General features: G+C 37.7%; 1 protein-coding gene across 3 annotated transcripts in view; it reads left to right on the top strand.

Moving 5' to 3' along the window:
• The window catches only part of CLCN5 (chloride voltage-gated channel 5), a 168,601-nt gene that overhangs the window by 38,487 nt on the left and 113,077 nt on the right, over positions 1-17,037 (top strand). The window contains exon 1 of one of the 3 annotated variants that reach the window (XM_081276760.1): positions 16,855-16,929. The exons of the other annotated variants lie outside the window; for them this stretch is intronic. Within the exon in view, the coding sequence (XP_081132886.1) occupies positions 16,860-16,929 (70 nt within the window). The 5' untranslated portion in view covers positions 16,855-16,859. Of the gene's footprint in view, positions 1-16,854; positions 16,930-17,037 lie in introns of those variants that run through there. 3 annotated transcript variants of the gene reach the window in all.

The raw sequence follows: 17,037 nt of genomic DNA, 5'->3' as shown, positions 1-17,037 counted from the left end.
TTATCATGAAGAAGTCTTAAGGAATACATGTATTGCATCATTTGACTGAAACCAAAGGCTTAAGTTTGCTGCTTTTCCAGTAAACCAGCACCATTCTTATCTTGGGCAACTTCATTGAAGTTGGTTAACCGGTTAGGTGGTAACCCTACCTCTTATGAGGCCTTTCTTCCCTATTGGATGTCATACATGTTGCATTTTTTACTCTGGTAAATTTGCTTTGGCTTGGAGGGATGTTTAATCAGCAACCATTTATTGAGCACCAACTATGTGCCAGAAAATGTCAGATGATGTTTTGAAAAATCAGATGCTTTTGGATCCCATCAGATCAGTAAACTACTTCCACGATATATTATTTAATAAGAACTGTCACAGGAGGAATAGTAAGAGATTACTTTTCTGAAAAGAAACTTTATTAATCCCATCCACTGTAACTAAAGACTGTGCATTTTAGTGAAGTGCATAGCTTAAACTTTTTTAGTTACAGTTTTAATGAACAAGTAGCAGTGCATTTATTAATATTCCATTTAAATAGGATGAACTGTGTGCCAGGCTCTTTTCTAAGCACCATGCAAATATTAACTCATTAATCCTCCCAACAAATTTATGAGGTAATACTATTTCACCTGTTTTATAGATGAAGAAACTGAATCACAAAGATGGTTCAGTACCTTCCCCACGGTTATGTGGCTGTTAAGTTATGGTTGGGATTTGAATACAGGCAGTCTGTTTTCAGAGATTTTACTACCTATACTAAGCTGCTAATAGGTTTTTCTGAGGGGCCTATAATGTTAACTTGCTCAAGTGGATTTATCATATCCCAAAAGTCTTGCTTATGCTATTGCACACTCCTTTATCTCTATCTAAAGATTTTTTTCCTACCCATTTCTAATCTAGATTATGACAAATTCTGAATTAATAGTATTTATTTTTTTTCACCTCAATCTTTATTTAAAAAAATACAAATTAGAAACACACAGTGTAGACATCTACTTTAAGAATGAATTACTGGTGAACATAATATAAATTTTGGGACATTTCCTCCAGGTAGTACATTTTCTGGAGACTTCTAAACAGATTATTTGCATCAACCTCTTCATATTAATTGCATGTATAGGATTCTGCTATATGAGGAATTTTTATAGGCCTCTGATACTATGTTACAACTGATACCTCTCTTCTAAGAATTTTTCACATTCACCGGGTTTTGATCCACTGTGATAATAGTATTTATTTTTAAACTTAGTTAATTCTATTATGTTATTTGAGCTAGTTTTTGAAGCACTTACTGTGTGCCATACACTTGTCTCCCAGGCTTATTCTTTCACCAGAACGTTATTCAGTTCCAAAAGCCCTCTCTTTTCTGTTGCTTGCCTCATGAGATAACTCCACCCTGCCTCAGTATTGTAGTGAGTAAGTTATTAAAGTTTAGAGAAACCCAGGTGTGGTGGTGCATGCCTACAATCCTAGTGGCTCAAGAGGGTGAGGTAGGAGGATTGCAAGTTCAAAGCCAGCCTCAGCAATTTAGTGAGGTGCTAAGCAACTCAGTGAGACCCTGTCTCTAAATAAAATACCAAAAGGGCTGGGGATGTGGTTCAGTGGTTAAGTATCCCTGGGTTCAATCATCAGTACCCCCTAAAAAATATTTCAGAGCAAAACCTTTTTATGAATCTTATCAGTATGTATAATGACTGAAAATTGGGTCATGTACAACAAAATATATGTGCTCTTAGGGTATCTGGCAGGATTGAAATAGGTCAGCCAATAGTCTTGGGTTGTTTGTTCCACTTGGAATGTGAAAATATGAGGTCATACAACTCAGCCCCAAATCAGGAGCATCGATGTAACAAAGGGACTAGAGTATCTGCCTGGGGTTGGTCTGATGACTTCTGAGAATCTGGCCTTGTGAGCAAGTGATTTTTATCTATGTTTTGTCAGCTTTATTGAGCATAATGGCATACAATAAATTAAGATATATTGATGTAGGTTGTATTTTATTTTTCTGAGCAATGTTTTATAGTTTTCAGTGTGTACAGGTTTTGCATATCTTTTGTTCGATTTGTCGCTTAGTATTTAATTGTGTGATGCTATTTAAAATGTTATTTTTGTCAATTTTTGATTGTTGCTAGTTTATATAAATAGAATTGAGCACCTAGGGCACCTACCTATCCAGTTGCCTTTGGGCTGATACATGTCTATGGAGTCTTGCCTTTGACTTGGGCTACATATCATGGCAATCTAAGGAGAAAGACCACTCACATACGGGGCTGGCAAAACTCTGCCTCAAGGCAGTAGTTACCCCTCTTTCATGAGTGAGTGTCTATGTATTAAGACTCAATAAGGATCTGTTGGGTGAGTTAGTTAAATATACAATAGCAATGATCAGTTAGTTCCCAAAATAAAAGTGTAAGTTTAGTTATTGTAGTGCAAAACAGTTTGTTTGAAAATATCTTTTCAACCTCATTGTTATACAAAATACATGTATGAAGATGTGAGAAACAAAGAATAGCATTACCCTAGATTAGGTAGAGAGAAGTGATGGGAGGGGAGGGGAGGGTTTTGGGAGATAGGAAGGATAGTAGAATGAAACAGACATTATTATTACTGTGTGTATATATGTGAATGCATGAACAATGTGATTCTGCAACCTGTATACTCAGAAAAATGAGATATCCCATCTGATTCAAATGTATGATATGTCAAGGTCATTGTACTGTCATGTACAATTGTACATGTAACTAATTAAAGCAAATAAAATAAAAAATCTTTTTTAAAAAAAGTACTGGGAGATGTACAGAGGTCTTTAACCCTTAGTCATAGAAAAACAGCATTATTACTTAGCATCAAACTAAAGACTAAAAGTAAAAACTAAGAAAAATACTGCCAATTTTCTTTTTTGTTTCTACAAATCAAAATAGTTTGCTCCTTTGAGGTATTACATAGGAGTGTGTATGTATGTGTGTGTACTTTTATGTATGTATACCATGAAAAATCTCTTTAGGAATTTAGAAAATGACATGAAAATATAAACAAACTGAATCCTGAAAAAATGATTTGAAGTTAAAAGTGTCCCTGCCACTATTTTCCCACTGGATTTTTTTCCAGTGGATTGCTTTACTTTTGTGTTTGTTTGATTTTGTTTTTTTATCTGAGGGTTTAATGAATCAATACATATAAGTTATTCCCAAAGGAAAAAGAGGGATTAACTAGCAAGCAGGGAGATAAGTGGCTGCGACACAGTGGAATCCCACCAGCCAAGCCCGCACTGACCCCCGGGCTGAGTTTGGGATTTCAGACGGGGAAGGAAGCGGTACAGTCCCATCCCCCACAAGGGACACTCCACTAAGGCAATCAGCGGCCACCATCTTGGAGAGCTGAAGTATCCACCGCCACTCTCTGACAGATTGCAACAACAAAACAGGTGTGTGTCACTCAGCTCAGCCCCCATACATCGGGGGATTTCGCATAAAATCTCTCCTAGGCTTTCCGGGGGAGGGAGTATCAGAGTGAGCCTGCATAAAGACTAAGGGAAAACTAGAGGCACCTGACCTTCAACCCCGCCTCCCATCAGCAGCCAAAACAAAACCTGTCTAGCCAGCGCTGGGGGAGGGGCAAGCAGAAAAAATCAAAACCATAGAGTGCCGGGGATCCCAAAAGCCAACTGTGTGACCCTGGAGATCCAGGCTGTCTGATTCGCGTGGCCTGCCCCGCGGCTACAGAAGGCGTGGCGCCGCAGAGAAGGGATTAACTAGCAAGCAGGGAGCTAAGTGGCTGCGACACGGTGGAATCCCGCCAGCCAAGCCCGCACTGACCCCCGGGCTGAGTACGGGATTTCAGACAGGGAAGGAAGCAGTACAGTTCTATCCCCCACAAGGGAAACAAAACAATAGAGTGCCGGGGTTCCCAATAGCCACCCTCCACACCCAACAAACGGCAGGCCCAGAGTACAGTTTGAACTGCCGAGAACCATCACTCGGGGGAAATCTGGTCTAGCAGGAGAAACCAAGACTAGCAGGAGAAACCAGGGGACTAGAGGCAAGGCCCTCGCGACTGGGCGGCTGTAAACTGCAGGCCCGCCGGCGACAGTTCACCCACTGCCCGCGTAACTGGGTGGTAGGAGAACGCCCGCCCGCTGGCGACTGATCACCTGCCCGCAGCCTGTGATACTGGGCGGCTGGAGACTGCCCGCCTGCCGCGACCAGGAGCTGAAACCAAACAGAGACAGTCCAGTCACCCCCCCCCCCCATTAGGACACCCCGGCAAGGAGACTGGGGCCCATCATAGCAGAGTAGCGTCGTCACTGGAGCTCGGACGTCAGAATTCCTTCCCAGCGGAATCCACGTTAGCAGGCATAGTTTAACAACACACAGGAGAGACATCAGAGTAATACAGAAACAAAACAAATCTATAGAAGAGAGCAGAAACACGACAATCAAATAGAGCTGGAAAGTAACGTGGACAACATGAGAAAACAAGGAAAAAAGGATTACAAACAATGCAAGACAACTCAATTCTACAGGAGGACATAGAAACATCAGAAACAGGGATAGGGAAAGAACTCAAGGCATACCTAACTCGAATGGAAAGGAATATTAGAGAAGACATGAGACAGCAAGTCCAAGAAATAAAAGTATATTTTGAAAATGAATTAAACAAACAAATTCAAATGGCAAAGAACGAGCTCTACCAGGAGATAGAGATCTTAAAAAAAAAAATCAAACAATAATCCTAGAATTGCAGGAAACTATAAACCAAATTAAAAACTCAAACGAGAATATTACAAATAGACTTGATCAAGTAGAAGTCAGAACATCAGATAATGAAGACAAGGTTTATCAACTTGAAAAGAATATAGTCAACACAGAAAAGATGCTTAAATCCCACGAGCAATCTATTCAAGAGATATGGGATGTCATAAAAAAAAAATTTGAGAGTCATAGAGATAGAAGAAGGCACAGAGATTCAAACCAAAGGAATGGACAGCACATTAAATGAAATAATTCTAGAAAACTTCCCAGAGATGAAAGATGGAATGGATTGCGAAATCCTGGAAGCCTACAGGACCCCAAACATTCAAAACCATAATAGACCAAATCCAAGACATATAATTATGAAGATAGCCAACATACAGAACAAGGAGAGAATATTAAAAGCTACGAGAGAAAAGAGGCAGATTACATTAGGGGTAAACCAATTAGGTTAACGACTGATTTCTCATCACAGACTTTGAAAGCGAGAAGATCCTGGAACAATGTATTTCAAACGCTGAAAAATAATGGATTCCAACCAAGAATACTGTATCCAGCAAAATTGAGCTTCAAATTTGACAATGAAATTAAAATCTTTCATGATAAACAAAAGCTAAAAGAATTTGCAGCAAGAAAACCAGCTCTGCAAAGCATTTTGAGCAAAACACTACAAGAAGAGGAATTGAAAAATAGTGCCCAAAACTAACAGCAGGAGGTATCTCAGTAAAGGGGGAGGAAAATAACCAAAAAGTAAAACTAGCCAAACTAAAATAAATAAATAAGCATGACTGGAAGTACAAATCATATCTCAATTGTAACCTTAAATGTTAATGGCCTAAACTCACCAATCAAGAGACATAGGCTAGTAACCTGGATCAAAAAAACAAATCCAATAATATGCTGCCTTCAGGAGACTCATATGATAGGAAAAGACATACACAGGCTGAAGGTAAAAGGTTGGGAAAAATCATACCACTCACATGGCCCTCGGAAGCAAGCAGGAGTGGCTATACTCATATCGAATAAAATCAACTTCAAACCTAAGTTAATCAAGAAGGATAAAGAAGGACACTATATACTGTTAAAAGGAACCATCCACCAACAAGACATAACAATCATCAATTTGTATGCACCAAACAATGGAGCTGCAACGTTCATAAAACAAACTCTCCTCAAGTTCAAGAGTCAAATAGACCACAACACAATAATTATGGGTGACTTCAACACACCGCTCTCGCCATTAGACAGATCCTCTAGACAAAAACTGAATAAAGAAACTATAGAACTCAACAGCACAATCAATAACCTAGACTTAACCGACATATATAGAATATATCAACCATCATCAAGTGGATACACGTTCTTCTCAGCAGCACATGGATCCTACTCAAAGATAGACCATATATTATACCATAAGGCAACTCTTAGTAAATATAAAGGCATGGAGATAATACCATGCACCATATCTGATCATAATGGAATGAAATTGGAAATCAATGATAAAAGAAGGAAGGAAAAATCCTACATCACATGGAAAATGAACAATATGTTATTGAATGATCAATGGGTTATAGAAGACATAAAGGAGGAGATGAAAAAATTCTTAGAGTCAAATGATAATACAGACACAACATACCAGAATCTATGGGACACAATGAAAGCAGTTTTAAGAGGGAAATTCATTTCTTGGAGTTCTTACCTCAAAAAAAGAAAAAACCAACAAATAAATGAACTCACACAACACCTCAAAAACCTAGAAAAGGAAGAGCAAAACAACAGCAAATGTAGTAGAAGACAAGAAATAATTAAAATTAGAGCAGAAATCAACGAAATTGAAACAAAAGAAACCATTGAAAAAATTGATAAAACTAAAAGTTGGTTCTTTGAAAAAATAAATAAGATAGACAAGCCCTTAGCCATGCTAACGAAAAGAAGAAGAGAGAGAACTCAAATTACTAACATACGGGATGAAAAAGGCAATATCACAACAGACACTACAGAAATACAGAAGATAATTAGAAAGTATTTTGAAACCCTATATTCCAATAAAATAGAAGATAGTGAAGATATCGATAAATTTCTTAAGGCATATGATTTGCCCAGATTGAGACAGGAAGACACACACAATTTAAACAGACCAATAACAAAAGAAGAAATAGAAGAAGCCATCAAAAGACTACCAACCAAGAAAAGCCCTGGACCGGATGGGTATACAGCGGAGTTCTACAAAACCTTCAAAGAAGAATTAATACCAATACTTTTCAAGCTATTTCAAGAAACAGAAAAAGAAGGAGCTCTTCCAAATTCATTATATGAGGCCAACATCACTTTGATCCCAAAACCAGACAAAGATACTTCAAAGAAAGAAAACTACAGACCAATATCTCTAATGAACTTGGATGCAAAAATTCTCAATAAAATTCTGGCGAATCGAATACAAAAACATATCAGAAAACTTGTGCACCATGATCAAGTAGGATTCATTCCTGGGATGCAAGGCTGGTTCAATATACGGAAATCAATAAATGCTATTCACCACATCGATAGACTTAAAGATAAGAACCATATGATCATCTCGATGGATGCAGAAAAAGCATTTGACAAAGTACAGCATCCCTTTATGTTCAAAACACTAGAAAAACTAGGGATAACAGGAACTTACCTCGACATTGTAAAAGCTATCTATGCTAAGCCTCAGGCTAGCATCATCCTAAACGGAGAAAAACTGAAGGCATTCCCTCTAAAATCTGGAACAAGACAGGGATGCCCTCTATCACCACTTCTATTCAATTTAGTTCTCGAAGTACTAGCCAGAGCAATTAGACAGACAAAAGATTAAAGGCATAAAAATAGGAAAAGAAGAAATTAAATTATCGCTGTTTGCGGATGGCATGATAATGTACTTAACAGACCCAAAAGAGTCTACAAAGAAGCTTCTAGAGTTAATAAATGAATTCAGCAAAGTGGCAGGTTATAAAATCAACACGTATAAATCAAAGGCATTCCTGAATATCAGCAACAAAACCTCTGAAATGGAAATAAGGAAAACCACTCCATTCACAATATCCTCAAAAAAAATAAAATAAAATACTTGGGAATCAACCTAACAAAAGAGGTGAAAGATTTATACAATGAAAACTACAGAACCCTAAAGAGAGAAGTAGAAGAAGATCTTAGAAGATGGAAAAATATACCCTGTTCATGGATAGGCAGAACTAACATCATCAACTGTTTTTTTCTGTATCTATTGCAGTGATCATACAGTTTGTTAAAAATCATGTAGTATGGTGGATTGTATTTAATTTCAAATGTTATATCAGCCTTACATTCCAGTGATGGATCCTGCCGGATGATCTTGCTAAAATTGTGTTAAGAGTGTTTTATGTGCAGTTTATAAGTGCTATTTGTCTTTGATTTTCTTTTCTAAACATATCTTTGCCAGGTTTTGATATCATAGAAATACTGGCCTCAAAAATGGGTGGAGAAGAATTCCTTCATCTTCAGTTTTCTGAGTTTGGTAGAACTGGTATTATTTCTTCCTTAGTTGTTTGGCATAATTCCCTAGTGAAGCCAGCTGGACTTGAAATTTTCTTCAGGGGAATGTTTTCAACTACAAATTAATTTTCTTTCATAGACATATTGTATTCATGTTATATATTTCTTGTTTAATCTGCACGGGTAGTTTGTGTCTTGAAAAAAATTTGCCCATTTCATCTGTGTTTTCAAATTTATTGTGATAAATTCTTCACAGTATTTTCTTATATTTGTAAAATTTGTGGAATGTATAATGATATCCCCTTTCTCATTTCTGATAGTGGTGTTTCATCTTTTCTCATTTTTCCCTATTCTATTTGATTAGAGGTTGGTATATTGTATTGATCTTCTCACAGAATCAGGTTATCATTTCTTTGATTTTCTTTATTTTTTCTGTCTCATTGATTTCTATTCTTATCTTTAATATTTTCTCTTTCTTTCTTATGGTGGGTTTCACTTGATCTTCTTCTATAAATCTCTTTCTGTGAAAAGCTGAGGCATTTGTTTGAGACCGTTTCTTCTTTTCAAAATAGGAGTTTAGTGGTATAAATTTCCCTTCAAGTACTGCTTAAGCAGTGTCCCATAGTTTTTGATGTGGTATGTATTCATTTTAATTCAGTTCAGAATAGTTTCTAAATTTCCTTTTAGTTGTTTCTTTCATTCATGGGTTAGTTTGAAGCTTGTTAGTGGTTTCCAATATTTTGGGGATTTGCAGTTTTCTTTCTATCAGTAATTTCTTATTTAATGCTGCTTTGACTAAAAACTTACTGCATATGATTTGAATTCTTTCAAATTTATTCAGGAAAAATGGAACAGACTTGTTTTGTGGTCCAGAATATAGTCTGTTTTACTGTGTTCTGTATGTACTTGAAAAGAAAATACATTCTGCTTCTTTTGGGTGGGGTGTTCTATAAATGTCACTAAGGTCCAGTTGTGTGCTAATATTTTTCAAGTTTTCTGCATCCTTTCTGATTTTCTATTTGTTCTATGAAATGTTATGAGAATGGTGTTGAAATTTTTAGCTATAATTATGTTATGGATTTATTCACTTCTGCTTACAGTTTTACCAGTGTTTTCTGCCTATATTTGAAGCCTGTTTGTTAGGTGCTTTCACATTCAGGTTTATTAGAAACACTTGATAAATTGTTCCTTTTAATATCATGCTATGACTTTTTTTATTCCTGGAAATAGTCTTTGCTCTATAATCTATTTTGATGTTAATGAAGCCTTTTCAGTCTTCTTGATTAGTGTTAGTATGCTGTGCCCTTTCCCAGCCTTTTACTTTGAATTTATTTGTGTCATTATTTTTAAAGTGGGCTTTTTGTAGGCAGTATATAGTCAGTAAAATCTTGCTATTTAAATCTAGTCTATGGATTTCTGTTTTTAATTGATTTGTTTATTTTACATTTTGAAATAAACTTTATTTAAGTGTAATTTACATATTATGCAGTTCCCCCATTTAAAATGTATAATTTAAAATGGTTTGTATCATATTTAGAATTGTACAACCATCACCACAATCTAAGTTAAGAACATGTTTATTACCCTGAATGAAACTGTACCCATTAGCAGTCAATTCCTATTTCCACAATACCTGCCCTAGCCCTAGGATACAACTACTCTACTTCTTGTCTCTATAGATTTGTCTATTCTGGAAATATCCTGTAAATGAAATCATAGAATGTCTGGTCATGTCTGACTGCCTGTTTTATTCAGCTTCATTTTTTTCGGAGTTCATCCACTACCTACTATAGTAGGTAACAATATTTCATCCATTTTGTGGATGAATAATATTCAGTTCTGTGACTACAGCACATTTTATTTATTCATTCATCATTTGATAGACACTTGGGGTATTTCCACTTTTTGGCTCTTGTTAATAATGCTACTCTGAATACTCATGTATAAGATTTAAGTGGACAGGGTTTCATTTCTCTTGGCAGTATACCTAGGAGTGGAATTTTCAGTCATAGGATAACTCTTTAATATTTGAGGAACTGCCAAATTGTTTTCCAAAGCAGCTGCAGTATTTTACATTTCCACCAACATTGTTTAAGGGTTCCAGTTTTGCATCACTCTTGCCAACACTTGTTATTGTCTGTCATGAGATATCTTTCCATTTAATGCAGCTCTTCTTTAATTTATCAGTGTTTTGCAGTTCTCACAGTGCAAATTTTGTACTTTTTCTGTGAAATTTATTCCTAAGTATTTTATTATTTTTGATGATTATCTTAAACATAATTGTTTTCTTAATGACATTTCAGGTTCATTGCTAGTGTATGAAAATGTATGGATTTTTGGTATATTGGCCTTATAAAATGCAGCCTTACTGAACTCATTTATTCTAATATTTTTTAGTGAATTTGTAAGTATATTCTATATACAAGATCATGCCATCTGTATTTAGAGATAGTTTTACTTACTTTCCGATCTGGATGCCTTTTATTTATTTTTCCTGCCTATTCGCTCTGGCTAGAACTTCCAGTACAGTACTGAATAAAAGATGTAAGATTGTACTTCTTGTCTTGTTCCTGATTTTAGTATCCAGTCCTTTGCTATTAATTATGATGTTAACTCTGGTTTTTCAAATAGGTTTTAATCTGGTTGAGGGAGTTATATATCTGTTTTGTTGAGTGTTTTTTAAATGATAAAAAGTGTTTTAGCCTCTGCCCCAGGACAGAGGGGGTGACCATGATCAGGGTTCTTGGCCTGCTGCACTTGGAGTAGAGTTTCTACCCTAGGGGTGCAGGCTGTGCTGGGTGGTGGAAGGGAGGTTTGGTCTTCTGGGCTGTACCTGCCTGTCTGCCTGGGATATAACTCTGCAACAATGGGGCAGTGGATAAGGATGAGAAACACCAGCAGCCTGTCCATCTTGGTGTGAAACTATAGCTTTAGACTAGGAACAGGGGGAGGGAATGATCCCACATCTTCTTGGCTATCCAGGATGGAGTATATAACACAATGGGGAAGTGATGAGAGATATGAAAAAATTGTGGTATATATGTGTATTAAGAATTGCAATTCAAAAAACGTACATGTATAAAGATATAAATTGGCGTGAACATACTTTATATACAGAGATATGAAAAACTGTGCTGTATATGTGTAATAAGAATTGTAATGCATTCCACTGCTGTCGTGTATTTATAAAAAAATAAAATCAAAGTTAAAAAAAGAAGTAGATTGTAGCTCAGATGCAAACCATGCTCAGTGTTCTTGCTGAGATTGAATAGAGTTTCTCAAGTGTGTGATTCTCCATTTTCTGTATGCCCTTAGTAAAAGCCCCAGAGACTTAAATAATTTTAAAATAATTTTTACCAGTTAAATTTTTGCTTTGCTGGGGAGAGAATCTGCCATGGTCTTTAGTCTGCCATTCTGGAAGTACCAAGTTAATGACTAGGTCTTGTAATTAAAAAGCAGGGGGGATTTGGAAAGAATTTTAAACTTAGAGAAAATTTGCCAACATTTTCTGCATACCCTTTACCCAGATCCACCTATTACTAGTATTTTATCCTATTTGCATTATTATTTTCATAATCTGGCATTCATGTGCATATGTGTGTGTGTGTGTGTGTGTGTGTGTGTGTGTGTGTGTGTATACACACACATATAATCTTCTGAGCCACTTGGGGGTAAAGCTATATATCTCATGATTCTTTACCTTCAAATGATTGTGTATTTCTTAGGAATAGAGAGCTTCTCTTACACAACTCTAGTATAGTTATCAGTTTTAGTTAATTTAAGATTATTTCTCATCGACCATAGAAATTCTAATATTCCATTTGTTTTTATCTCATGCTTTCTCCTTCTGATTTTAATATGTTTCATGTTGTGCATAATAGTAGTATAGTTGTACATATATGAGAGTGCATACACAAATGCTTTTCTGCTGACAGATGTATGCAATAAAAAAATCGTGAGGCAATCAATCCAGAGGATGACAAAAATGTTATCACCGTATCAGCTCAGTGGATCCTCGTGACACAGGCAAGATATATTTTCCCCACTATATCAAATATGAAGAAACACTGAGGAATTCACTAAAGACAAAGCTCAGCAACTGTGAGATCTTGGCCTCAGCCCCAGGATTTTTCCCTCAGAGTCCATACTTTTTCCACACCCAAATCCCTTTGCTGAATAAGTTCTCAGCTGTCTACATGTGACTTTTCTATTTTATGAGTTTTAAAGCAATCTAAGATTGTAAAATTATAAAAAAATGCCAGATGTTTCTAACAGAGAGAGTTCAAGACACTGGTTCATTGAGGTGAAGTGGCTGATCATTTTTTTTTCTTTCTTTCTTTCTTTTTTTTTGTTAGAGAGAGATAATTTTTTAAAATATTTATTTTTTTAGTTTTCAGTGGACACAACATGTTTATTTTATTTTTATGTGGTGCTGAGGATCAAACCCAGTGCCCCACGCGTGCCAGGTGAGTGCACTACCACTTGAGCCACATCCCCAGCCCTTCTGATCATTTCTTAAACCTTTCCTTAAGCAGAAGGAAAAAGAAAACCTTCCTTTCATTTTCCTTCCACCTCTCAGAATGACCCCCCACACCTTCTCAGAAATGTTTAACTTGATTTTATAACATTCATATGGCACATTACTGATTACAAAGTGTCTATCAGTACATTCTTTCATTTTAAAGCCACAGCAATCTTGTGAGAAGAAGATGCCACCTTATAGTTTAAGAAGCACTCCTCTAGAGCATATAACCTTTGCTTCTACACATACTTGCCTCTTGATTTCCCCTCACTGATATCTCTGGAATTCCTGTGAACTCATGCCATTGCCAGCGCCAGAGACACTTTATCACGAGACGATTTCTCTTTGGTTGGTATCAGCAGTCCTTGGAGTGGGCTACACAAAGAGAATATAAGAGAAAATAATTAATATTTTTGCCATTTCTCTAGCTGTTCTTTTATTCTCTGTATCTCTTTTTAACAGCTTTATTAAGATATAATTCACATATCATAGAACTCACTCATTTAAAATATATAATTTGATGGTTTTAAGTATATTTGCATGAATTGCTGAACGTTTGTGTGTTACCAAAAAGAAACTCCCTACCCATTAGTAGTCAATCTCTGGTCCCAGCCAAACATCAGTCTATTTTGTCTCTGTAGATTTGCCTATTCTGGATATTTCATATAAATGGAACATAAAGTATGTGGTCTTTTGTGTCTGACTTCCTTCACTTAGCATAAAGTTTTTATGGTCCATCCATAAGATAGCATGTATCAGTATTTCATTCCTTTTTATTTCTTAGTAATATTCCATCATATGGATAGATCACATTTTGTTTATGGAAATTTGTGTTATTTCCACTCTTTTTGCTCTTACTTGCTACAAACATTTGTCTACATGTATTTTGGTGGAATTGTGATTTCATTTCTCTTGGGTGGACCTGTCTGTATTTCTAGTTTAGTATAAATATAACATGTCAAGTTTTAATATCAACAACAACAGAAATTTTAATTTCATCTTTGGCTATCTATGTAATTCTCCTTGCTTTTATTGACCTTCTGTGACCTGATCTTTCAGTCCATTTTCCTGAATAATTCCTACTCTTGCCAGGGGTGCTGTGTTGAAAGGAAACTTTTATTGAGTAACACTGGAATGCTAAATACAGCATGTTTAGCTCCACAACAACCTTATGAGGCTGATGTTATTAAATTCACTTAAAGATGAGGACACTAAGGCTCTGAGAGTATAAGCATTTGATCAGAGTCACTCAACGATTAAAAGAGGTGGAAGTGAAGTGACCCACCTTGACTTGATTTAAAATTTCAGACTCTTTCCATAGGATGTTTCCCAGATAGTGCTTATTTGATGCTTAGAGGACAGATCTTACTTCTCACTTGACACACCAATGATGGGTGTATAAAAAAAAAAAAAGAAGTGAAAGAAGATCCCAAGATTCTGATGAGACTATGTGAAAGAGGGCTTGATTGTGAGTCTAACTCAGGGATTCTTAACCAGGGGTGATTTGCCTCTGCTGGATATTTTTTGTTGTCATAAATGGCTAAGGGCAACTATTGGCATATAGTAGGTAAAGGTTAAAGATGATATGAAACACCCTACAGTGCACAGGACAGCCCCCACCAACAAAGAGTTATATAGCCCAAAATGTCAGTAATGCCAAGTTTCAGAAATTCAGGTCTAATCTGGTTCAGCTCTATTTTAACTAAATCACTAGCTCTCAAAGTGTGGCAGCATCACTTGGGGACTGTTAGAAAGGAAAATTCTAGAATCCCACCATAAAACCAGTGGAGAAACTCTGGGATTAGGGCCCAGTACTCTGTTTAAACAAGCCCTCCTGGGGATTCTGATGCAGACTAAAGTGTGAGAACCATGCCTAAAGTGAAAAAGCTGGTTGGTAACAGAACCCCAACAGAAGCTAGCCTAGGAGTGGTCAAGGAATAATGTTAGAAAAATCCACAAGAAGTGGTGGTTTCCAGGGTGAAGTGGTCATTGCTGTCAGATATTCCTGGAGAGTTGCTAAATATGAGAACAGACAAAGGGAATGGAGATGGCCACTAATAGTAAAGACTTCTGAAATAGAGACAAGGATGATGTCATTACAAAGTGACAGTTTTGAAAGCTTTTAGTTTCCAGTCATCTGTGCAAAAGAACTACTTTTAACTTTCTATTTGATGTTAGGCATGTGGAAGTAAATTACCAAGTACTCATATACCTCTAACCCAGCAGCTCTTAATATTTTTGTGTTTTCTTCAGGGTTTTCTATGTATATAAATATTTTTACAGTAAAGTGTTTTGCTGTCACAATAAATATCAAGGCATTTTCAGAGGTTATGACAGAGCAGTAGGCAGCACTTTGTTTTAGCAGTGAAGGTAAACTTGATCTTGCCAATTTGTTCTCCTTGGGGAGAGGGTTGTTTTATGGAATCTGAGATTCAAGAAAAAGTAAGGCAGGAAGGTGTACTTAGGTTAATTTTGTTATCTGAGAAAAATAGGAAAAAACACAACTTGAACAGAAGCAAGCCAGCCTGCCTGCCTCCCTCCCTCCCCCCTCCCCCTCCCTCCCTCCCCCCTCCCCCTCCCTCCCCCTCCCTCCCTCCCCCTCCCCCTCCCTCCCTCCCCCCTCCCCCTCCCTCCCTCCCCCCCTCCCCCTCCCTCCCTCCCCCCCTCCCCTCCCTCCCTCCCTCCCTCCCCCTCCCTCCCTCCCTCCCTCCCTCCCCCTCCCCCTCCCTCCCTCCCTCCCTCCCCCTCCCCCTCCCTCCCTCCCTCCCTCCCCCCTCCCCCTCCCTCCCCTCCCCATCCATCCCCCCTCCCCCTCCCTCCCTCCCCCCTCCCTCCCCCCCTCCCTCCCTCCCTCCCTCCCTCCCTCCTTCCTTCCTTCCTTCCTTCCTTCCTTCCTTCCTTCCTTCCTTCCTTCCTTCCTTCCTTCTCATTAAGGAAGGTGAGGACATAGATTAGACAATTCCCTGGTTGGGGGAAGAGCTTGTATCACAATAAATTGTTCTCCAAAGTGGTATCTCAGAGCCACCCTGGGGATTCTTTACTCATTATTTGGATTGTTCACTTGGATTGAATTGTTAGTTTCTTTTTAAAAGACATAAATATTTTTTAGTTGTAGGTGGACACAATACTTTTATTTTATTTTTATGTGGTGCTGAGGATCGAACACAGTTTCTCACACATGCTAGGCAAGCGCTCTACCTCTGAGCCACAACCCCAGCCCTGAATTATTAGTTTCTTAAGGAATTTTTTATTGAGTTGAGGTAGGAGAACAAGGAAGGATTTTCAAGCACATCTGTTTTGAGAGAGTTGGAGTTGAAACAGGTACTGGGGTTAGGGATTTGTTGCTCTTACAAATTGAGTATGTTAAGGAGATGCTTCCTAAAATAGAAAATACAAGTTTTTTTGAAGCAACTATTGTGCACAGAGATTCTTTCTCTCTTTTCAAAGCTTCATGAGTATATATATATATATATATATATATATATATATATATGTGTGTGTGTGTGTGTGTGTGTGTGTGTGTGTGTGTGGCACAGTGCAGTGGATCTAAGCCTATTTTGCAACACAGGAAAATTGATGGTATAGCTTCAGTTTATAGACAGGGCAATTGAGGCTCAATGAAGTGAACCAACATGTCCAGAGTCTGACATCACATGTTGGTGCTAGAATTCTAAACTGTGGTATGTTTTTCTCCAAGTCTAGCATAATTTCTATGGTGAATCTTTCATTCCTCCCCTTAGTAGACTAAATCAGTGGTCATTACCCAAGATTGTACGTCAGAACAAGTGAACTTTTTAAAGATATGTGTCCAGATTCCTCCCATAGAGGACTGGGGAGGCAAACAATAGGGAAGGGATGGGAAGAACACCCTCACCCCCATCTCCTAGTCCCTCTTTCTCCCCACCCCGCCCAGAAGCCTAGGCAGTACAAAAGCTTTTTTTAGAGTTATAGAGCAGGTGGTGGGCAGGGCTGGGCCAACCAGCAGCCATGAGCCAATTCAGCTGTGATGGTGACAGCTGCTCCTCTCCAGTTGCCCATAACCAGCTGATCTCAATCACCTGGAAGAAGCACAGGGCGCAAAAGGCTCTTTTGTGGCCATGGGCAACTGGAGTCAAGCTCCCTGCTTTCAGATTTTATCTCTGTTGCAAACCAACGGTGTGACCTTGGGTAAGCTGATCCCTTAAATTCCCCAAGATACAGAATAATGTTGTGGGTGTGTACGTAAAGACTTGAAGGTATGAGGGAATTGCCATTAACTTCCAGTTGTACAACTTT

This window comes from Spermophilus citellus, assembly GCF_964194105.1.
Source record: "Spermophilus citellus genome assembly, chromosome: X".
Lineage (NCBI taxonomy): Eukaryota > Metazoa > Chordata > Mammalia > Rodentia > Sciuridae > Spermophilus > Spermophilus citellus.
The sequence above is the reverse complement of the archived record's forward strand: the minus strand, read 5'-3'. Positions and strand labels throughout refer to the sequence as shown.